This window comes from Nomascus leucogenys, chromosome 12, assembly GCF_006542625.1.
Source record: "Nomascus leucogenys isolate Asia chromosome 12, Asia_NLE_v1, whole genome shotgun sequence".
Taxonomy (NCBI): domain Eukaryota; kingdom Metazoa; phylum Chordata; class Mammalia; order Primates; family Hylobatidae; genus Nomascus; species Nomascus leucogenys.
The window spans coordinates 64585581-64610076 of record NC_044392.1 but is presented as its reverse complement, the minus strand read 5'-3'; the positions used below and the strand labels follow the sequence as shown (position 1 = coordinate 64610076).

Here is a 24496-nt window from a genome sequence, read left to right as displayed (position 1 = left end):
CTGTCATCTTGATCCTCTCAACAACCCTATATAGAGGAATTTTTATTCCCAATTTAGAGATGAGAAAACTGGGGCTTAGAAATTTGACTGCCCCAACTTGTGAAAAAAAACTATTAGTCTTCTCTGATTCCGTGGCATTCTACGGTCCACGCAAGGCCTCCAGTTCTTTTAAAACCTCGCGCCCCCTCCCCCGGCCCCCTGGGATAGAATGGGCAACCTGATTGGAGGGGCTTGAGGAAAAGGAAAAATGGTCTAAGAGCCTAATATGGAACTAGCTGTCAGCTCAACTCTGCCCCCTACTCCTCTGCTGGGGTGTTACCCAGGGAGTCCACCCCGGTACGCTGCAGCGGCTGCCTTTCTACCTTCACTTTACTTGCTGGTGGCCTGGACTTCGGGACGTTCAGAACCCCACTGTCCTTCCCTCTGCAACAGCGCATTCCTCTTGGCCCAGCTTCCAAAGCTATTTGCCGCCCCGTCAACCCTGCAGCCCCTACAGCCACGAATCCAGGAAACCCTCTACCGGCAGCCCAGCTACTGAGTTTACAATCTCCTGGGCTTTGGGCTCCAAGGTGCGGGTTCCTGCCCCAGTAATGGCTCGGTGGACGCCGCAACTTGCCGCGCAGGCGCGCTCGGGCCCTCTCCCCATCCCCGCACTCCGCAGCTGGGAATCACGGGACTAGCCTTCGTTTCCTTGGCAACGCAGTACACAAGTGCTAGCCCTAGCAGCTCGCGATGTGCTACAGCAAAGCAGGTGAGGAGGGCTGCCAGAAGCCTAGAATAGAGGGCCGGTAGGGGGAAGGGTGGGGAATTTGGGAAAGACGAAGTGGGAGGAAGTGCATTTCGCCCCCCTCCATGGAGTTTGGCGAGGTTTTGTAAGCTCACGGTTGGGCCCTGTCCTCTGCTCAGTCTCCCCGACCTTCCCCTCCCGGAACGCGCTCACGTAGACCCAGGTGCCGTCCCTCACGTGGAGCCTCTCCTCTTTATTTTAGACGCTGCGGATAACTACCCTTTTGGAACATGTCAACAGAGGAAACTTTTTCCTCACTTCCATCCCCCAAATTTGATTGGGAACAAGTTTGTCCCTCTTAGGGGATCACCCCACAGAGGGCCTGGGTGTTACTTATCAGATGTGAGTATTTACCTCCCCTTAGATGCGCCTCCGTTCCCCGGCTATTGACGGATAGCCAAGTTTCCAAGTTTCGTAAAAGAAAAAATTATATGGGACTTGAGATCTTCAGAGTCCCAGCATAAGAAAGCGCTCTGTTCTTCTGCAAGCAGCTGTTTCAGCCAATGCCAGAGATTAAAGGATTATTGCTCCCCGCCTTGCACCTCCATTAAACGCAAGCCCTAGCTTCATATAATCCCTACTCCGTCCTCACTTCCAAAGGCCTCTGAGCCAATACCAGTTACCCTCCCATTCCTCCAAACCTTAGGCTGACAGTTGCATTAGAGTAAGTTCAGCTCTGTGGGGCTCCGAAGACTGATTCATTCGAATATATGGCAATGTCCTATAGTCTACGTATCCAGCCACACCCCTCTACAAAGTTACCTGTATTACTTGTGTAATTCTATGGTCTTGACCTCAAAGGAGTCAAGACAAGAAAGAATAATCCCTTGCAGAGAAGGTTCAGATGGGAACATGCTAAGCTCACTCCATTTCGATGGCCCTGATGTTCTCTGACTATGTGTTGTTTTTTCTTTTTTTGTTTGTTTGTTTGTTTGTTTTTTAATGTACCACCCAAAGGGATATGGCTTGGCATACGACTTATCTAAGATCCCAACCAGTATAAAAGGATATACTTTGGGAGCCAGAACAGCTGTGAGGTTTAAGCCAATACAGAAGGTAATGTGCTGGGATTTTAGTGTTATCCACATTCTTGCACGCATTTGCACAGGCGTGCAAAGGGCAGAGAGCAAGAGGGGGGTGATCTAAAAGAATATGCCCTGAAATTAAAGAAAAGTAGGCATTTAAGCAAAAGCTGTTAAGAAGCCTATCTGAGGCCGGGCGTGCTGGCTCAAGCCTGTAATCCCAGCACTTTGGGAGGCCGAGGCGGGCGTATCACGAGGTCAGGAGATCGAGACCATCCTGGCTAACACGGTGAAACCCCGTGTCTACTAAAAATACAAAAAATTAGTCGGGCGTGTTGGGGGGCACCTGTAGTCCCAGCTACTCGGGAGGCTGAGGCAGGAGAATGGGGTGAACCCGGGAGGCGGAGCTTGCAGTGAGCCGAGATCGCGCCACTGCACTCCAGCCTGGGGGACAGAGAAAGACTCCGTCTCAAAAAAAATAAAAATAAAAAAAATAAAAAGCCTATCTGAAAAGCTTGGGCATTAACATTGCAAATATGGGTGTGAGTGTACTGGGGAGAGTGGAAAACAATTTAGTGAAGAAATGGTCCCAACACAGGGCTTTAAGTGTTGAGATGCCTGAGGTTAAACATTTGAAGCTTGTGTTTATATACATTATATTATCTTGTCAGTTAAAAAACAAATTCCAATTTTTCCACCCTTTTGTATGATTGGGTTTCAAGTGTAAAGTTCAGTAGGGGATCCTAATCTCTTATTGGACATTTTCCTGACTCTTGAGCTTAAGGAGCAGAGATACTATCTCTAAAAATCTCTGAGTGAGATGTTAAGGGTAGTGGCTGTGATAAGTTGCCTTGGTTCTCTACCCATCCTATATTTATTTCTACAACTTATACATTATGTATCACTAGGTAGCTGAACCACACCCATGTGTCGGTTTTCTACCTACCGAAGACTTATTTCTGTAGCTTGAGGTGGCTGAACCATAGCTGATTTATGAACAGAAAGAGGATGATTCTGTTTTTTCTACCTGGAAGGCTTTATGTGTATATATATACATATCACTCTGTAACATAATGATCTTTTTCTTGGAAACAGGAAACGACACCTCATGCAGGCATGTACCAGAAAGTAAGTCCTCAGCAGGAAAAACACAAACAAAATTTTGCTCCATTTAATGTCTTGGTGCCTCGATTTAAGAACTACCCAAAGGACACTTACTATCCCAGGTATGTCTCCTCTCTTTTGGTGCACTTCAACAAAAAAGCAATAGGAGGAAAAGAAGTACGTAATAAGAAAAGAAGCACATAAAGAAGGAATGACATCCAAACCATCCCAGTTAAATAAGGAACCATTCAGAGATTTAATTAATTGTCTCATAGATTTCTGGCATTGTAGAACGTAGAATCATAGTTACTCATTCAATGAATTTTTACTAATATGCCAGGCAGTTTTGTAGGTTTGATAGATTTTGCAGTAAATCCATCACACAAGGCTCCTGATTTCTTGGGGCTTACATTCTAGAGTCCAGACAGAGCACAAGCAAATACACAAGAAAATATCGATAGTAATAGAGTGACCATATAATTTGTTAGTCAAACCATGACACTTCTGAGAGTAAAAGGGGGCCTATTAATAATTCTACCAAGACAATAGCCATAAGGTAGGGACTGTCATGGACAAACCAGGAAGTAGGTTGTCCAGGCTACAAAGAAGGTACAACAGGATGACAATATGATAGGGAGTGATGGCCTGGAGTCTACTTTAGAAAGGGTTGAAGAAATGGCAGTTAACCTGAGATGTAAATGACAAGACTGAGCCAGCCCTGTGAAGATCTGGGGACCAAGCATTCCTAGCAGAAGGAACAGCAAGTGCAAAGGCTATAAATTGGGAAGGAATTTGACGCGAACAAAAAGGCATGCTAGCATGGCTAGAGTGTAGTGAGCAAGTAGGAAATGAGACAGAAATGGAGGGCATGCTGGAGCACATAGGCCTTGCAGGCCAACAGGCTTACTCTCAATGCTTTAGGAAGCTATTCAGAATGTATAGACTTGTAGGGCAAAAGATCAAGGACTTTCTCTTATTGATGAGAAATCCAAGGATCACAGAGTGAATGTAACTTTCTCAAGTTGCATTAAGGAAGTAGAAGCATTGAGTCTTGACCCCCATGTCCAGTCCATTATTTCCTGACAGTAAAGAGTCTACACCAAAAGACAAAGTGTGATGAACAAAGACAATTTTTAAATGACCCCATTGTCAAGAAAATTTAACTGGCTATGCTTTGCTTTGCTTTGCCTACATTGCAGATAGATTATCACTGCACTTTTATCACCAACTTTAAATAGTGGGCAGTACTAATTCATCACTGCTTTAGATCTCTTTCATCACCCACCGCTTCTAGGACCTTCTCGTCTCTCAGCTATAGATACTGAGGTACAGAAATATCTTTTAATCTGGAGTCGATCTGTGCTCTAACTGGATGTCAAGATTGTCAAGTTAGATGTTTAACACTAACATCTAACTTGAAATACATTAACAGGTAAAGGAATCCCATGCTTAATTAAAAAGCTAATCAATCTGTTGCCTTTTTCCAAGAGGTTAGGCCTAGTTCAGGGACGGCTCTGGTACTGATGGAGTTTGTGTATGGTCACTAACTCATTAGACATGATGCTTGTATTTTTATTTCTAGCCCTGGCACATACAACCCAGAGAAGAAGCCACCGCCAAAAATTGCCTGGCCAATGAAATTTGGATCTCCAGACTGGGCTCAGGTTCCATGTCTACAGAAAAGAACCCTAAAAGCTGAGGTAATAAGATTGGACTTCTGTAGAAGATTCTTATTCAATCTAGTACTTTCATAGGTATCAGGGACTCTTAATTAGGGGTCTGTGAATGAACTTCAGGAAGTCCTTGATCCCAAAAAATTATATGCACAATTTTGTGTGTATATGAATGTGAGGAACTTTTTGGAGAATTACACTATTTCATTAGATTCTTAAAGGTATATATGACTAAACAAAAGTGACATTTTCTTATTTGATCCCTAAATAACTTTGGATTAAGTGATTTGTGCAGGTTTCACAACTGGAACCCGGGTCTTGTGACTCCTAATACATTGCTCTTTCCAACATATCCCTTGAGTACTAGATCACTGAGGAGCCATAGAGAATTCAGCTAAGAGCATGGATTCTGGGGACAAAACTGCCTGGATTCAAATACTAGCTGCAGTATTTACTTGTTGTGTAATCTTGTGCAAATCTTTTGACTTTTCAAAGCCTCAGTTTTTTAATCTGTAAAATGGGTATTACAATAGAATGAATCCGATAAGGTTATAAAGAAAATGTGGAAAATCATTTAACACAGTACCTGATAACATAGTAATTGTTCAATCTGTTAGCTATCATAATTCCAGAGGTGATTTTTTTCTTTCCTAGTGGAAATTTTCATTAATTCTACAATTATTTATTAAATGCCGAATGTATTAACATTATTGCATTAGGGCCTATGGGTAACAACTCAAAAATTAAACATACAGTCCTTGACTTCAAGAAGCCCACCAACTGCTTGGGGATTTACTAAGTAGTAAATAATTCCTAGCATGGTATACACTATAGTAAGATGATAAAGGGTAGATGTACATACAAATTTTGGGAGAATCACTAAGGCTAGATTACTATGGAGTTGGGATTCACCTCCATAATGTACAGTTTTTTTTTTTTTTGCATAACTGGGAAGACCAGAGGCAGAGGGTTCTCATTAGAATATTGATCTAGACAACATTCTTTCATTGCAGCTGTCCACAGACAAAGACTTTAGAAGGCATCGGAACCGTGTGGCCTACCTAAGCCTGTATTATAATTAAGCAGCTGTGACTACCTTCACGTGCTCCTCTTATACACAGACTCTCCAGGACTGAGGACAGAGCTGCTCTTCTTCTGCATTACTGTGGCCCTCTGGTCTGGCAGCCTGGAGCCCAGGGAGGGACAGGGGCTTATAGCTGCTGTATGAGAACATAAAGACTAGTGCACAGTGCTATCTCCATCTACTGACTTGTGGTGTACACGTGCGTGTCTGGGTCTGTGGGTTCCTGTTGGGTGCTGAGTTGGGTGATTTCATTTTAGTGAAATATTTGTGGGCCCCTCCTCTCTAGTTCTAATTCCCAGGAGCCAATTTTATATATTCTACCACTAAGCGCTGGTCATAGGAGGCTGTTAGCCTATACATATCAAGGGTTTGGATGGGATTTGGGCTTGCTAGATACAGAAAACACTTAAGGCAGATTAAAACATGTATTGGAGCCCTTCCAGTTGTGTTCCTCAATGTGGAGTGGGAAGGTCTTGATTTGGTTAACTTTCCCAGATTGACATAAAACTCAAAAACCAAAAAATTGCCCCTTTCCGATGACATCATCCATTTAGTCTGTGAGTCAACATATATACTGAGGTCCTACTATGTGTTGAGCAGAGCAGTAAACACTGGGGATATGGCAGGAATCAAAATAAACGTATCTACTAAGTCCTTGGGCCTGGCCTGAAGTCAGAGGAGGACGCCCCAGGGCAGCTAGTGGATTGGGTCTGCCCTCCAATCTGAATGACCCCCTAGAACCTTACAAGTCATTCTGGGGTTAAAAAGGTCATAACATTTAGAGCACCACACTGACCTGTAAGCAGCTACATTTAAAGTACTTACCGAGACACTCAGGCCTGAGAGGTAGACCCCTTTCCTTCCAGAACTAGCTGAAATAATCAAGTATCGTTTGTTCAGGATTGGCACTAAATATGATCTAATCTTTTAATAAGAGTGTCTTTTTGTACCCACTTTGGCTTCTTCGTAATTACCAGAAAGGTGATAAGCCTGCATGTGTCTGGACACCAAAGATTGAGAAGCTCCCAGTGGCTGCAAGAAAGCCTACTGTAACCTTCATGGCCACCCCCTGATGAGCGTTAGCTGGGGAAAGGGCTAGCAAGAGGTGAAGCCTCCTGGCCATATGATGCTGGGGGTGCCTAATTCCTTAAAGGCCAAGGTCTTCTGAAATAATAATGGTGAAGGACAGAAAAATCTTTATGAGAAATCACATAGGATATATTAAGATAATGATAAAGATGCCACAGCAAGAACATACCTAATATATACACTTATTTTAATCTGATGATTTAATGATTTCTGTTATCTCGTCAAGAAGTATTTATGACTTGAGATAAGTCAGGATTAACTCTTATCACCTCTCCTGCACAGCTCCCTCCTTTTTCTCCTTTGTACCCACATGTGCAGATTTTTTCAGAGGTGATAATTTAGCATTTAATGTTTTTCTTTTTCTGCTTCAAGGTCTTAGGTCCCTTTGGAGGATATTGATGGGGGTGGGGGTGAGGATAGAACATCTTTTACACTGTTTGGTACATAGACGCTCAAAGCTTTTCCCAGGGAAGGGAACTCTCTAAAATAGTAATCTGATTCGATGAAAGATAAAATTTTAATATAGCTTCAGTTAACCTTCAGGGTCCTTTAAAGTGCTACATTGTATATAAAAGTAATAAAGTACAAATGAACGTGAAGACTAAAACATACTGTGCCGTATTTATTTTACATCTAGACTTGGTTCGAGGAGTTTATAGTATTTTTAGGTCTTAATAGAGTTAAGCTTTATTATAATGCTGTTTTAGGGGGGTAAAGCTTCCAATGTGACAGATTTATATAATATGTAGACTACATGACATATTGGAGGATGTAGTTTGACATGCAGACAACAGAATCTGTGACACTAGGATTTTACGAGTACGTTTAAGGCCAGTTGCAACACTTACAGTTCTGCTCCAACCTTGGGCATACTTGAGGTGAAAGGTATTGCCTTCCACACACCAGTAGAATTTGTTATTATCTTCAGGATTACTGTAAATGCCATCTGCTTCACCACTACAGAAAGCTCCATCTCCCCTACTGCCCCTATCACTGCAGCCTTCTCCATCACTTCCCCCATCACTGCCACCTTCTCCACCACTGCCACTGTCTCTGCCAATATTAGCACAGAAGCCTTCACTTCTGGGTGTCACAGGTCGGTTATACCAGCTGTTGACAGCTAGTGGAATACATTCTGAAAGAATAAAAACATTTCAAAGCATCATCATAACCTCTTTTAAACATAGAAACAAGCAGCTCTGCACATTCCCCTATATCAGTTCTGTTCTCGGAGAACTGGAGGGAAGCTGTAGCTGGGAAGAATGCTGCACGGGGACAGATGTCCAAAGCAGGGAGGAGGGAAACAAAGGCCTCTGGGGTCCTAGCAGGATGTTAAGCCTGGGCTTCCATTCCAGTTCCACTAGAGGGGAAATAAACCCAACCCTACAGTGATAGGAAAGGACTTTATGTTGAGATTCATTAATATTTGGGTTTTGATAGGGGAGGCTTACCTGTCAGTATTTCTGTCATATGTAATATATTTGGGTTTTTGTTACCTTGTTATGCTTTGTCTTTTTTTTTTTTTTGGAGACGGAGTCTCGCTCTGTCACCCAGGCTGGAGTGCAGTGGCACAATCTCGGCTCACTGCAACCTCCGCCTCCCGGGTTCAGGCCATTCTCCTGCCTCAGCCTCCCGAGTAGCTGGGACTACAGGCACCCGCCGCCATGCCCGGCTAATTTTTTGTATGTTTAGTAGAGATGGGGTTTCACTGTGTTAGCCAGGATGGTCTCGATCTCCTGACCTCGTGATCCACCCACCTCTGCCTCCCAAAGTGCTGGGATTACAGGCGTGAGCCACTGCGCCTGGCCTATGCTTTGTCTTTTGTGCTCTGTGTTTGCTTGCTTTGTTTCAGCACTGTTTTTCCCTTCTTTCCTCTTCCACGGTGATTCAGAAGTTTAATATTTCATTTTCCTCTACCAGTAGAATGCTCTCAACCACTAAAATTTTCTGGCTCACTGTTTAATTTGAGCAAATAATTTTTTTTTTGTTTTTTTGAGACAGAGTCTCACCCTGTCGCCCAGGCTGGAGTGCAGTGGCACGATCTTGGCTCACCGCAACCTCTGCCTCCTGAGTTCAAGCAATTCTCCTGCCTCAGTCTCCTGAGTAGCCAGGACTACAGGCATGCGCCACCACTCCCAGCTAATTTTTTGTGTTCTGTAGTACAGATAGGGTTTCACCATATTGGCCAGGCCGGTCTCGAACTTCTGAGCTCATGATCCACCTGCCTCGGCCTCCCAAAGTATTGGGATTACAGGCATTAGCCACCATGCCCAGCCAAGCAAATCATTTTATAATCTCTCATAGGTTTTTACAGTTCTAAAAATCAATAATTATATTAATTTCCTTAGAGACCTAAGGAACCTCTCGGAGAGCATCTTCCACTTCTCTGTCTCCAGTTTTGGACCTGCCCCAAGGGATGCTTAATCCAAGGAACATATAAAGCCCATGAAGGGCAGGAGTTTCTTGCTTCATATGTTGAGACCCATCAGCCACCTGAGTGTTTGTCCCTGATCCTTTTTATGATGTCCCTCTAGCCATCCTCACCAAGACCCAGACAACAAAATTTATGCATCTAAATTAGGAAATGGTGCACTGCCATGAGTGAGAGAATTGATCTAGCTCAGAGATAAATGCCAGTATATACAGGCATACCTCAAAGATGTTGCAGGCTCGGTTCCAGGCCACCACAATAAAGTAAATGTTGCAATAAAATGAGTCACACAAGTTTTTTGGTTTCCTGGTGCATATAAAAGTTATGTTTACACTCTACTGTAGTCTATTAAGTGTGAAATAGCATTATGTCTAAAACAGTGTACATACCTTAATTTTAAAATATTTTATTGCTAAAAAATGTTAACAACTATCTACACCTTCAGTGAGCCATAATCTTTTTGCTGATGGAGCATCTTGCCTCAATGTTGATGGTTGCTGACTGATGGTGGTTGCTAAAGGTTGGGGTGGCTGTACCAATTTCTTAAGATAACAATAAAGTCTGCTACATCAAATTCAAATTGACTTCCTTTCATGAAAGATTTCTGTGTAGTATGCAATGCTACTTGAAAACATTTCACCCACAGTAGAACTTCTCTCAAAATTGGAGTCAATTCTCTCAAACTCTGCTGCTACTTTATCAACTAAGTTTATGTAATATTCTAAATCCTTTGTGGTCATTTCAACAATGTTCACAGCATCTTCACCAAGAGTAGATTTTATCTCAAGAAACTACATTCTTTGCTCATCCATAAGAAGCAACTCATCATTTGTTCATGTTTTATCATGAAATTGCAGCAATTCAGTCCCATCTTCAGGCTCCGCTTCTAATTCTAGTTCTCTTGCTATTTCCACCACATCTGCAGTGACTTCCTCCACTAAAGTCTTGAACACATCAAAGTCATCCATAAGGGTTGGAATCAACTACTTCCAAACTTCTGTTAACGTTGATATTTTGACATCTTCCCTTGAATCACACAGGTTGTTGATAGTATCTTAGAATGGTGAATTCTCTCCAGAAGGTTTTCCATTTACTTTTCCCAGATTAATCAGAGGAATCGCTCTGTACAGCAGCTATAGCCTTATAAAATGTATTTCCTAAATGATAAGACTTGGAAGTCAAAATTACTATTGATCCATTTGCTGCAGAATGGATGTTGTGTTTAGCAGGCATAAAAACAACAATAATCTCTCTGTATATCTCCATCCAGGCCCTTTGGTAACTAGATGCATTGTCAACGGCCAGTAATATTTTAAAAGACATTTTTTCTGAGCAGTAGGTCTCAACGGTGGTCTAAAAATATTCAAGAAGCCATACTGTAAACAGATGTGCTGTGATCCATGCCTTATTGTTCCACTGATACACCACAGGCGGAGTAATTTGAACATTAATTATTAAGGGACCTAGGATTTTCAGAATGGTTAATGAGGATTGGCTTCAACTTAAAGTCACCAGCTGCATTAGCTCCTAACAAGAGAGTCAACCTGTCCTTTGAAGCTTTGAAGCCAGGCATTGACTTATCCTCTGTAGTTACAAAAGTCCTAGATGAGCATGTTCTTCCAACAGAAGGATGTCTTGTCTACCTTAGCTACCTAAATAACTAAATCTGTTATTTAGTGTAGCCTCCTTTACCAATGATCTTAACTACATCACCTGGATAACTTGTTGCAGCTTCTATGTCAACACTTGCTGCTTTGCCTTACTCTTTCATGTTGTAGAGGTGGCTTCTTTCTTTAAACCTCATGAACCAACCTCTGCTAGCTTCACACTTTTTTTCTTTAGCTTCATCACTCCTCTCAGTCTTCATAGAATTGAAGAGAGTTAGCGCCTGGCTCTGGATTAGTCTTTGACTTAAGGGAAAGTTATGGCTGGTTTGATCTTCTATCTAGACCACTAAAACTTTCTTCATATGGCAATAAGACTGTTTTACTTTTTTATCAATCATGTGTTCACTAGACTAGCACTTTTAATTTCTTTCAAGAACTTTTTCCTCTGCATTCACAACACGGCTAACTGGTACAAAAGGCCTAGCTTTTGGCACATCTTGGCTTTCAACATGCCTTCCTCACTAAGCTTAGCTTTTGACTTAAAGTGAGAGATATGCAACTTTTCCTTTCACTTGAACACTTAGGATATTGTAGGGTTAGTTAATTGGCCTAATTTCAATTTTATTCTGTCTTGGGGAATAGGGAGGCTCTGGGAGAGGAAGAGAGATAGGGAAACGGCCAGTCAGTGAAGCAGTCAGAACACATACATTTATTGGTTAAGTTCATTGTCTTACATGAGTGCTATTACTGGTGTCCCAAAACAATTAGAATGACAACATTCAAGATCACTAATCATAGATCACCATAGTAGAAATAATAGTAGTAAAAACATTTGAAATATTGTGAGAATTACCAAAACGTAACATAGAGACACAAAATGAGCACATGCTGTTGGAAAAACAGCCCTGATAGATTTTCTTATCACAGGGTTGCTGCAAACCTTCAATTTGTGAAAAATACAATATCTGCAAAGCACAATGAAGTGAAGTGCAATAAAACAAGACATGTCTGTATATTAAGCTGGTTTTCAGGATTCCCAGTTCCTGGCCTAAATTTTTCTGAGCAACAAGGCCTAGGTCTAGGGTATCTAGTGTATTCAAATTCTAGCTATCAAACTTAGCACTGATCCCACAACTAAAAAACAGATTTCTAAGAGGGCACTTTCTGTAAGTGTATCCCTTTTTCTCAGCTGTGAGGGCCTAGAAGTTCCCTGGCTGTCTCCATGCACCGTGGCCTCTCTGTCTTTGCTGTTCTTTGCAGCCTAACCTGCATCTTCTTCAGAACAGCATGTTGGACTTAGTCATGACGCACCTGAGGACAGACTCAGGTGTGACTTCAGCTTGCTTATGAGCAGGTATTTCCTCTCATTGCAGAAGGACCTTGAGAAGTCACCCAAATCAATGGTCCAAACCATGGACCCAGCAAAATTGTTCTCCTTGAGAAAGTCCACCTGTGGATAAAAGTGTACTTGGACCAGAATCAGAAGGCATCCATTCAACAAGCAGACAACTGAGTATGGGCTGACAGGTGACAATAGGGAGATAAATGCTTTTCTGAAACTGTCATTAGCTATCCATGTGTTTTCTTTCTCTTTTTTTTTTTTATTTTTATTGTTTTTATTTTTATAGATTTAGGGTTACAGATGGAGGTGTGTTACGTGGATATACTGTGTAATGGTGAAGTCTGGGCTTTTAGTGTACCCATCACCTGAATAGTGCACATTGCACCCAATAGGCAGTATTTCATCCATCATCCCTCTTCCACCCTCCTACCTTTTGTAGTCTCCATTGTCTACTATTCCACTCCGTATGTTTAGCTTCTTCTTATGAGGGAGAACATTTGGTGTTTGACTTTCTGTTTCTGAATCATTTCGCTTGTGATAATAGCCTCTGATAAGGACTACGGAGTCCTTAATGTCTATGCTGCAATTCCATACTCAGGCAGAGACTGCCTCCTTATTTTTCTCTCCCATTGATTCCATCCATGTTGCTGCAAAAAACATTTTTTTTGGCTGTGTAGTATTACATGAAATATGTATACCACATTTTTTAATGCAATCATCTGTTGATGAACACTTAACGTTGATTCCATGACTTTGCTGTTGTGAATTGTGCTGCAATAAACATGTGAGTGCAGGTGTCCTTTAGATATAATGATTTCTTTTCCTTTGGGTAGGTACCTGGGAGTGGGATTACTGGATCAAAGGGTAGTTCTATTTTCAGTTATTTGAGAAATCTCCTATTGTTTTCTATAGTGGTTGTGCTAATTTACTTTCCCACCAACAGTGTGTAAGTGTTCCCTTTTCTCCACATTCTCACCAATATCTGTTGGTTTTTGGCAGTCCCCCAATTCTCTTTCACAAAAATATAGGAATTGGACAGCCAAGGTCTTTATTTAGTACAATGAAGACAGAAGGGTGTTAGAGGAAGGTGGGGAACACTCACATATTAATAAGTCTTGTCCCCACCCCACAAATGATAAGCAAAGTGGAACAGACCTTAAGCTATGGGGGAGCTTTTGTTGGTTGTTATTTTCTTTCTTTTTTTTTTGACGGAGTCTCACTCTGTTGTGGCTGGAGTGCAGTGGCACGATCTCGGCTCACTACAACCTCCACCTCCCAGATTCACACCATTCTCCTGCCTCAGCCTCCCGAGTAGCTGGGACTACAGGCGCCCGCCACCATGCCTGACTAATTTTTTGTATTTTTAGTAGAGACAGGGTTTCACCGTGTTAGCCAGGATGGTCTCTATCTCCTGACCTCGTGATCCACCTGCCTTGGCCTCCCAGAGTGCTGGGATTACAGGCATGAGCCACTGTGCAAGGCCATTGGTTGCTATTTTCTAGAAAACGGGAGCAGATAGAATTTTCTAACTCTGGCTTTGCAAATATTATAATTGTTCTAGCAGATTGGTACCTGCCGAAAAACCTCAGATGACTTGTAGTGACTTGAATTTGATTATCTCTCAGTAACTGTGTTGAGAACTTTCTGGAAATTATATCTCTAGGGGTGGGGAGAAGCCGGGAGGACTGGGTGTGCATGCAGGGATCAGAAGCCGGTTGGCGGGTGAGATGTTTTCTCACTCTAGGGAGATTCTTCAAGCAATCACTATGTCAACAGACACAGGTGTTTCCCTTCCTTCATATGAGGAAGATCAGGGATCCAAACTTATCGAAAAGCTAAAGAGGCACTATTTGTACCCGTTGGAATAGCAGGTTTTGCAGCAATTGTTGCATATGGATTATACAAACTGAAGAGCAGGGGAAATACTAAAATGTCCATTCATCTGATCCACATGCGTGTGGCAGCCCAAGGCTTTGTCGTAGGAGCAATGACTGTTGGTATGGGCTATTCCGTGTATCGGGAATTCTGGGCAAAACCTAAGCCTTAGAAGAAGAGATGCTGTCTTGGTCTTGTTGGAGGAGCTTGCTTTAGTTAGATTCTCATTATTGAAGTTACCTATTATTGTTGGAAATAAACTAATTTGTATGGGTTTAGATGGTAACATGGCATTTTGAATATTGGCTTCCTTTCTTGCAGGCTTGATTTGCCTGGTGACCAAATTACTAGTGACTAGTTTACTAACTAGGTCATTCAAGGAAGTCAGGTTAAACATGTCACCTAAATGCACTTGATGGTGTTGAAATGTCCACCTTCTTAAATTTTTAAGATGAACTTAGTTCTAAAGAAGATAACAGGCCAATCCTGAAGGTACTCCCAGTTTGCTGCAGAATCTCACATATTTTGGATGTTGTATAAGAGAAAGAAGTAAAGGGTATTCAATTAGGAAATGAAGAAGTCAAATTGTCCCTGTTTGCAGATGACATGAGTGTATATTTAGAAAACCCCATTGTCTCAGCCCAAAATCTCCTTAAGCTGATAAGCAACTTCAGCAAAGTCTCAGGATACAAAATCAATGTGCAAAAATCACAAGCATTCCTATACACCAATAACAGACAAACAGAGAGCCAAATCATGAGTCAACTCCCATTCACAATTGCTCCAAAGAGAATAAAATACCTAGGAATCCAACTTACAAGGGATGTGAAGGACCTCAAGAAGAACTACAAATCACTGCTCAACAAAATAAAAGAGGACACAAACAAATGGAAGAACATTCCATGCTCATGGATAGGAAGAATCAATATTGCGAAAATGGCCATACTGCCCAAGGTAATGTATAGATTCAATGCCATCCCCATCAAGCTACCAATGACTTTCTTTACAGAATTGGAAAAAACTACTTTAAAGTTCATATGGAACCAAAAAAGAGCCCGCATTGCCAAGACAATTTGCTAAGCAAAAAGACAAAGCTGGAGACATCATGCTACCTGACTTCAAACTATACTACAAGGCTACAGTAACCAAAACAGCATGGTACTGGTACCAAAACAGAGATATAGACCAATGGAACAGAACAGAGCCCTCAGACATAATACCACACATCTACAACCATCTTATCTTTGACAAACCTGACAAAAACAAGAAATGGGGAAAGGATTCCCTATTTAATAAATTGTGGTGAGAAAACTGGCTAACCATATGTAGAAAGCTGAAACTGGATCCCTTCCTTACACCTCATACAAAAACTAATTCAAGATGGATTAAAGACTTAAATGTTAGACCTAAAACCATAAAAACCCTAGAAGAAAACCTAGGCAATGCCATTCAGGACATAGGCATGGGCAAGGACTTCATGACTAAAACACCAAAAGCAATGGCAACAAAAGCCAAAACAGACAAATGGGATCTAATTAAACTGAAGAGCTACTGCACAGCAAAAGAAACTGTCATCAGAGTGAACAGGCAACCTACAGAATGGGAGAAAATTTTTGCCATCTACCCATCTGATAAAGGGCTAATATCCAGAATCTACAAAGAACTCAAACAAATTTACAAGAAAAAAACAAACAACCCCATCAAAAAGTGGGCAAAGGATACAAGCAGACACTTCTCATAAGAAGACATCTATGCAGCCACAGACACATGAAAAAATGCTCATCATCACTGGTCATCAGAGAAATGCAAATTAAAACCACAGTAAGACATCATCTCATGCCAGTTAGAATGGCAACCATTAAAAAGTCAGGAAACAACACATGCTGGAGAGGATGTGGAGAAATAGGAACGTTTTACACTGTTGGTGGGAATGTAAATTAATTCAACCATTGTGGAAGACAGTGTGGCGGTCCCTCAAGGATCTAGAACTAGGAATACCATTTGACCCAGCCATCCCATTACTAGGTATATACCCAAAGGATTATAAATTGTGCTACTATAAAGACACATGCACACGTATGTTTATTGCAGCACTACTCACAATAGCAAAGACTTGGAACCAGTGCAAATGTCCATCAATGATAGACTGGATTAGGAAAATGTCCACATATACACCATGGAATACTATGCAGCCATAAAAATGGATGAGTTAATGTCCTTTGCAGGGACATGGATGAAGCTGGAAACCATCATTCTCAGCAAATTATCACAAGGACAGAAAACCAAACACCGCATGTTCTCACTCATGGGTGGGAACTGAACAATGAGATCACTTGGACACAGGGCGGGGAACATCACACACCGGGGCCTGTTGGGGGGTAGGAGGCTGGGGGAGGGATAGCATTAGGAGAAATACCTAATGTAAATGATGAGTTGATAGGTGCAGCAAACCAACATGGCACATGTACACCTGTGTATCAAACCTGCACGTTGTGCACATGTACCCTAGAACTTAAAGTATAATAAAAAAAATTTTCTATGGAAAACTATATTAATTGCTTTTCTCATCTTTCCTAGGTGTTTCCTGCCTGCATGTAAAAACTTAATCCTGATAACTGCTGCCACCTGGTGGCAATATTCCTACCTTACAAAAACAGGGTTTTGAAAGGTTGAAAAGTGTGACTGACGTTTCACAATCCAAGTCAGATGTGAAATGGCTCCTAACATCTCCACAGCTCTTTCCTAGGTGAGGACAACATGTAACTGTTCATTTGTATTGTCTGAGACTAACCCTTTTCCCCACCCACGTCAAAGCAGCCAAAACATCACCTTTCCAGCTATTCTAAAATTTCCCCCATCTCACATCCATGTCTGACCTCTCAATCCTTTAACACGATAGTGTTCGTCCCTTTAACACTCCAGAAAACTTTCTAAGTGTTCCCTTCCTACGTTTGGACAGTCTTCTTTGCAGCATGTTATTAGCAGATAAGCTCTCTGAGTGTTTCCTCAGCCTAAGATGAAAGGATGTATGTAAAGTGCAGAGCAGCCTCTGAATTCTCCGGGATACATCATTCCCCTCATCATTTTTAAAGTCTTGTGGGAGCCTGGTTCCTGAAATATCACAGACTGTACTCAACACAGTGGCTTCTATGTAGAGGCACCCATTAATAAGTATGGAATGAGCCAACTGTATAGACGGGGACTTCAAACTGTCCTGTTAAAATATACATATTTTGCCAGTTCGAGTTCATTAAAGAGCTCCTATTAGGTTGGTGCAAAAGTAATTGTGGTTTTTGCCATTACTTTTAATATTATCATGCCTATAGTTTACCTTTTCCTGTTGGCTGGGAATGGAATGATGAGACCAGACACATTTTAAATGAGAATGGAAAGAGGTAGGCACCATGTCCTAGACAAATGATGATACTGGGAAGATCAACATGGAGCTTCACACTGGGTCCTGGGGAAAACAGGCACAGAATGTAGAGGTTTTCTTTCTCAAAATTAGTAGAAGTCTAATGAAGCCCTTGCTATGTGTTCAATATTAAACTACTGATGATGCAACCTTACCAAAACCTTCTAAAATGCAGAGCGAATTCTCTTATAGTGAATTCTCTTCCAGTGTTTTCTTGGTGCTTAGAAAACACTTATCACGGGAAAGTGTCCACCTCAAACATGTGTCTTCCCTTCAAGATATTTGCCAATTTGAAGCTGCATGGGGCAGGAGGCCATAGAGTTGAGCTGGGAATTTCTGATGATGAGAGATGAACTCCCTTAAGTCTTTCAAAACTTAAGAAGAGACAGATAACCACGAACTGTCAAACAAAATCCCAGAGAAGTCATTCCAGAGCAACAGGGACAAATCAGAGGCAGATGAATATTTCAAAAGCTGCAACTCAATCCTGACCCAGTTCAATCCCTAAATAGATTGGAATTAGCTGGCTTTCACAGTTGGTGGTTATCTATCTCTTCTTAAGCTTTGAAAGACTTAAGGGGGTTCATCTCTCATCATCAGAAGTTCCCAGCTCAACTCTATGGCTTCCTGCTCCGTGTAGCTTCAAATCTGGCAAATGTCTTGAAGGGAAGACACACGTTTGAGGTGGACACTTTTCCGTGGTAAGTCTTTGTTTTCTAAAAGTTCCATGAGAACACTGTAAGAGAATTCAATCTGCCTTTTAGAAGCTTTTGGTAAGGTTTAACAGCCTCCTGTATGACTCCGGAAACTAGCAAATGCCCTTTTGAAAACTGGTCACGTATTTGGGGTCCCGGAAGTTTTCCACATGTCATTCTAGTTCAATGTGACCTTTAAATATGTTGCTGATTTCGCCCTTCCTTAGCAATTGGCTTTCTTCTTGGGCATATCTCAGCATGTGTACAAAATTGGCAAATGTCTGCAGAGAAAAAAGGTGGCTGGCTCTTTTCATCTCACCTCAGAAGGGTTCTCATGTCTCTGGATTTTATCAGTTTATCTTGTCCTGATTGCCTCCATAATGCTCTGATGCATTTAACACCATAATTTTTGTAATTTAGTTGGCTTTTGCTAATTGTTGTAGCAGGAACAATGGTTCCTTCAGTGTAGTCGGAAGCAAGCATAAAATACCAGGTGCTTTATATGTCATATTTTAGCCTGTTTTCACCATAATACCACAGGTTATATTGCATTTTGTTGGTTCCAAAGTCCTTCCTTAGAAATTCACCTTTCCCCTATCCAGTGTACTTCTAACGAGGTGAACAGTGTTGGTGTTACTCTCTCCCAACTCTAACCTCAGCAATGGGTACTTTATTTCAGTCCAGAAAGATTTTAGCACTTCGTTCCCCTAGAAACAATGATGATACCAGGAGTCATGCATGACTCCCATGAAGGCCATTAGAGTCATTCTTTTTTTGTGTGTGTGTAATAAAGTTTTGCTCTTGTTGCTCAGGCTGGAGTGCAATGGTGCGATCTCAGCTCACTGCAACCTCTGCCTCCAGGTTCAAGCAATTCTCCTGCCTCAGCCTTCTGAGTAGCTGGGATTACAGGTGCCCGCCACCACGCCTGGATAATTTTTTGTATTTTTAGTGGAGACAGGGTTTCGCCATGTTTGTCAGGCTGGTCCCATACTCCTGACCTCAGGTGATCCACGTGCTTTGGCCTCCCAGAGTGTTGGGATTACAGGCGTGAGCCACTGCGTGTGGCCTAGAGTCATTCTTGAGATTGAAATATAATTGTTAGGTGAAACAAGTATTTCCACTGGAAAAATACAAGCTTGGGGATTTCAGTAGTGATTGTTTTAACTAGATGAAGATTATCTGCAGAATAAAATCAAATAAAAGCTAGCAGAGACGTTTGTGTATGCATGTGTGTGTGTTTGTGTATATGTGTGTTGCAGGGGGTGGGGGGGGAGAGAGAGTGCATGATCACAAGACAGTGATCTAGACCCACCTGCGTAAAGAGAACTAATACATTCCCTTGTTGCTTACACTCCTTCGAGTGTTTGCCACTTGCAAATTTTTCTAAGTCCTGATGAATAGGCTAAAATCATCCCAACTTTTTCTGTAAAAAGATTGATATTCAGAGAGATTAAATAATATAACTAATGTCACACAGCCAGCAATTGCTGAGCTAGGATTTGAATCCAAGTGGGCCTAACTCCAAAGTCCATGCTTTTGCTACATCATGCTTCTGCCACACTTGATGTTAAGGAAACTAAGCCTTAATGTGAGGAACCCAACTTTGTCCCAGGTTCTCCCAGCTCTTGGGTTAACTGGCATTTGTCAGGTCTTTAGAGAGTAGATATGGGGAAAGTGCATTCGCCTCACAGAAGAAGGGAAATGTGAACGTTCAAGTTCTATTCCTTGGCCATGATGAACTTTGCTTGTGGTCATAATTATCAATCATCCAGCTCTACTGACCACCACAGAGTAGGTGCAGTGGGGCTAAATAATGGATAGACATCTGTTTATGCCCTCTGTGATCTTTCAGCCTAATAAATATTAGCATCTTACTTTACATTTGCATTCTGTTCACATAGTTCTATTTCACCTGTCTTTTATGAAATCTTCGTGATGTACCTTGGGCAGTGACAGGAAGTATAGAAAAGTGGTTGAGAGCATGCACTCAGACACCAGACAGCTCTGACTTGCATCCTGGCTCTGCCACTTACTTATGTGACCTCAGACAAGCCATGGTTGTGCGTCCCTTAAATATGGAGACGTGCTCTGAGAAATGTGTTGTTAGGCAATTCTGTTATTGTGCAAACATCACAGAATGTACTTACACAAACCTAGATGGTATGGCCTACTACACACCTAGGGTATATGGTATTGCTTCTGGACTACAAACTATACAACCTGTTACTTTACTGAACACTGTGGGTGATTATAACACAATGGTAAGTATTTGTGTATCTAAACATAGAAAAGGTATGGTAAATGCACAATATGATAATCTTATGGGACCACCATCATATATGCAGTTCATTGTTGACCAAATTGTCTTACGCAGCACATGACTGAACTTAACAACTTCTGTGCTTGTTTCATCGTTGGCAAAATGGGGATAACAAGTAGTGACTACATCGTAAGCTATTATATACATTAAATAAAGTACAATATGTAAATTGCCTGGTCTGGTGTCTAGTGCCTGGTAAGTGTCATATTATTTCTGCTATTATTAACTATGAGGGGTAGTGCCAGAGGCAGCTAGTTATCCACTGCCCTGGTTCGACTTTGCCTGAAAACAGAGCCTGACTTGTGAGAAGGTAGTTTAATTGCAAGGTGATCCTAGGACGCAGGAGTAAAAGAGTGTGGAGAGTGAGATGGGAAGGAAATGAGAAATTCTAAGGCAGGGGAAGGTGTTCAGCTAGCCTGAGATGGAGATTAGGACAAACACTGGCAGACATTACATAGAGGCAGCTTAGCTCATGTGTGCCTCAGCTAAACCCTCAACATTTTCTGGAGAAACCATAAATAGTACATATAATGTTAGGTTTTTTAAAAGTCCCCCATGAAGTATATGAGACCCTTTTTGTAAAGTTAAAACAACTACAATAAAGATATATACTCTGGAAATTCACCTACCACAATTGAACTTATATCTCAAGAAATTAAGGTAATGATAAACTCAGGATGTAAGATGTGGTTACTTAGATGGGGTAGACCTAGAAACTAAATGGTGAAGGATCTATTTGGTTAGATATAGTTACATGTGGGACAACTGAGACACAGACAACCAGAACAGAGAGTCCAGAAACAGATTCATTATGGATATTTTATCTATAACCAAGGTGGCACTGAAAAGCAGTGGGAAAAAAAAGGATAGTATTTTCAATGAATGGTGCTGGGTAATTAAATAACCACATGGAAAATGACTACTTCACATCACATGCAAAAAAATCAATTCTAGTGAAAGATAAAACAGTAATGCTATTAGAAAATAACATTTAAAAATTGTCATAACCATAGCAAGAAAGATTTCTTAAACAGGACACAAAAATAACTCATTAACTATAAAGGAATAACTTATAACTTGGAACACATTAAAATTATGAATTTCTGTTTCTCTAAAGGCATCATTGAAAGGGTTAAAGAGTTGGCAAAGATATTTGTAATCTACTGAGCATTATCAGTATATTATCTCTCAGTTCCAGATTCATTCCTTCTCTATTGCTTGCTCTGCAAATATGGTACTGGACCTTTTAAATAGCTTTCCTTTGCCAGCTGGCATGATTTTAGGCTTCGTCAGTACAGGATGCTAGAGAAACACTGTAGGAGAAAAGGGGGTTTCCCTTCCTGGTTCTGGCATGCTTTCTCAGCAGACTCTAGCAGCCTGCAGCTGCTGCAGCACCCAGCTCTGCACCTGAACAGGAAGAAGTGTGAAACGGGAGAAAACGATCACTCCCAGGCAATGTGATAGGTTAAGGCTGTAGAAACCTTGCCTGTGGCCAAAAGCAGAGACAAATGAGAGTCTGAGACTGGACGAGATCCACATCACACAGGGACCAGATACTGGTCCAAGTTGATCCACCTGCACAAGGGGAGGACACTGAACTGAGCAGGAAACACAGGACTTGCCCTGGGGTGATGTACACTGTAGGGCCACTGAGGAAGCATGGTCAGATGATGATGATCCTTTGAACAAGAATTAGAAAATGTCTTTCAGTCAGCAGATCCGACAAATGGGAAAACATGAATGGAAATATTCATAAAAGGACGATGATTTGAAAAAATGATTTTGAAATAGTATATATTAACATTCCAATATATAAAGTAGAAATAGCACCCACAAAAAAGAAAAGGAGGTTATGAAACTAGTGAGGGCAATTATGAAGCAAAAACAGTCTATAAAATAAAACCATGGAAATTAAAATATAATAAACAAAAAAAACTCAAAAGAGGGTTAAATATGCCCAATAAGTGCAAGAAAACATGCTCAACATCATTAATGATCAGGGAAATGCAAATTGAAACCACAAAATGGTACCATGTCACACCTACTAAGGTGACTATAATAAAAAATAGAAAATGAGTGTTGGCAAGGATGTAGAGAAATTGGAACTGTCATACACTGTGATGGGAATGTAAAATAGTACATCTGCTGTGGAAAACAGTGTGATGGTTCCTCAAAAAGCTAAGGTTTGCTGCTATGGAATGAAGAAAAAGTAAGTCAGGGTAAGGAACATCAAGAGTGTGGGGGCAGGGAGCATGCAGTTTGCAGTATTCAACGGGGTGATCAGCTTAAGCCTTGTTGAAAAAGGAATTACTAAATAAAAGACAGAATGGAGGTAATGAGCTATGGAACATCTGAGAAAAGAGTGTTCTAGGCCAGGAGAACAGTTCATTCAAAGGTCCTGAGTCAGAACCGTGTCTGGGTGTTCAAGAAACAACAAGGAGATGGGCAGAACTGCAGCACGGTGTGAGGAGAGAGGCCTGATCCTGGAGAGTCTCCTAGGCCGTTGTAAACACTTTGTCTTTCACCCTGAGCGAAATCAGGGGCCATTGCGAAGGAACATTGTAAGACTAAAGTTTGGCTGCTGGGTTGGGAATAGAGCACAGGGGACAAGGTTTAAAGCAGAGAAGCCAAGAAGGCTATCTTAGTAACCCAGGTGAGAGGTGTCACAGGCCAGTGTAGCAATGGACATGGTAAGATTTGTTCTATACTAACCCTATCTTGAAGAAAACGTCTTCTTTGTTCCAGAATGCAATCCATGACCCTATAGTGCATTTAGATGTCGTATCTCCTTAGTCTCCTCCAACTTGGAACAATTCCTGTCTTTAATGGCCTGCATACATTTGAAGAGGACCGGCCAGTTATCTTTTTAGAATGTTTCTCAATTTGGGTATGTCTGATGTTTTCTATGTTTGAATTCAAGTTATGTATTTTTGAAAAGAATATCACAGAACTGATATTGTGTCTTTCTCAGTACATCGGGTGCTACATAATGTTGACATGTCTCATTGTTGATGAGAAAGTAATGTCAACTTTGATCATTTGGTTTAAATTGTGTCTGCCTTGCTTCATTCATTATAAAGTTACTATTTTCCCTTTATAATTAAAATCTTGCAGCAGAATATTTTGAGACTGTGCAAATATCCTGTTTCTTATCATATTTTTATACAATAATTTTAACATCCCATGATATTTCTTGTCTCTAGCAATTATTACCATGTAGTGTTTGCCAAATCATGATTTTCTGTTTCTACCACTTTTACATTTATTAAGTGGCATTCTACTGTAAGGAAGAGCTGCCGTTTCTTCCCTAATTATTTATTTATTCAATTATTTATTGACAACAGTATAGACTCTGATATTTACTTTATTCTGTGAACTATAATTCATTTTATTATTATATTTATCATTTACTTTGTTGCTCAAATCGTCCCAGATTTGATTGGCCATTGGGAACATCTTCAAGGTGGATCTTGTATCCTTTTGACATGGCTCAACCATCTTTTTAAGCACTTCTTTTTTTTTTTTTTTTTTTTTTGAGACGGAGTCTTGCTCTCTCACCCAGGTTGGAGTGCAGTGGCGCGATCTCGGCTCGCTGCAAGCTCCGCCTCCCAGGTTCACACCATTCTCCTGCCTCAGCCTCTCTGAGTAGCTGGGAGTACAGGCGCCCGCCACCACGCTCGGCTAACTTTTTTGTATTTTTAGTAGAGGCGGGGTTTCACCGTGGTCTCGATCTCCTGACCTGGTGATCCGCCCGCCTCGGCCTCCCAAAGTGCTGGGATTACAAGCTTGAGCCACCGCGCCTGGCCTGCACTTCTTTACTACTCTCTGTAACCATAAGATGTTACAGTCTTTTCTTCTACTTTCTTCACCTCAGCCCAAGAATCAGCCATTTCTTCAGGGACTCCTGGTTCCTTTTTATTGAAGAATGGAATTTAAAAACCAATATCTGGGCACTAGATATTGCTACTGGAATATAATTGCTTCAAGGGCCTCTCAGCAGTTAAAGCTGGGAAATATATTTATGTTTACATATTTTATATCAATTTCTGTAT

At 41.3% G+C, this 24496-nt stretch overlaps 1 protein-coding gene and 1 pseudogene across 2 annotated transcripts; both read left to right on the top strand.

Moving 5' to 3' along the window:
* The first annotated feature begins 639 nt into the window (after nt 1-639).
* Nucleotides 640-7351, top strand: PIFO (primary cilia formation). 2 transcript variants are annotated; one of them, XM_003267963.3, is made up of 6 exons: nt 654-751; nt 990-1129; nt 1745-1843; nt 2905-3035; nt 4496-4613; nt 5600-7351. In XM_003267963.3, the coding sequence occupies exons 1-6, from the start codon at nt 733-735 to the stop codon at nt 5666-5668; spliced, it is 576 nt and encodes a 191-aa protein (XP_003268011.1). In that variant the 5' UTR covers nt 654-732; the 3' UTR covers nt 5669-7351. The 2 variants fall into 2 exon arrangements, with proteins under 2 accessions (XP_003268012.1, XP_003268011.1); XM_003267964.4 differs by lacking the exon at nt 1745-1843 and having other exon boundaries at nt 640-751; nt 5600-6108.
* Nucleotides 7352-13890: 6539 nt separating this feature from the next.
* LOC101178698 lies at nt 13891-14341 on the top strand (annotated as a pseudogene).
* The last annotated feature ends 10155 nt before the right edge of the window (nt 14342-24496 follow it).

Coding starts and splice junctions, on each gene's coding strand:
- PIFO (XM_003267963.3), top strand. Junction 3,036..4,495: donor AAGGACACTTACTATCCCAG/GTATGTCTCCTC, acceptor TTTTATTTCTAG/CCCTGGCACATACAACCCAG. Junction 4,614..5,599: donor AAAGAACCCTAAAAGCTGAG/GTAATAAGATTG, acceptor CTTTCATTGCAG/CTGTCCACAGACAAAGACTT.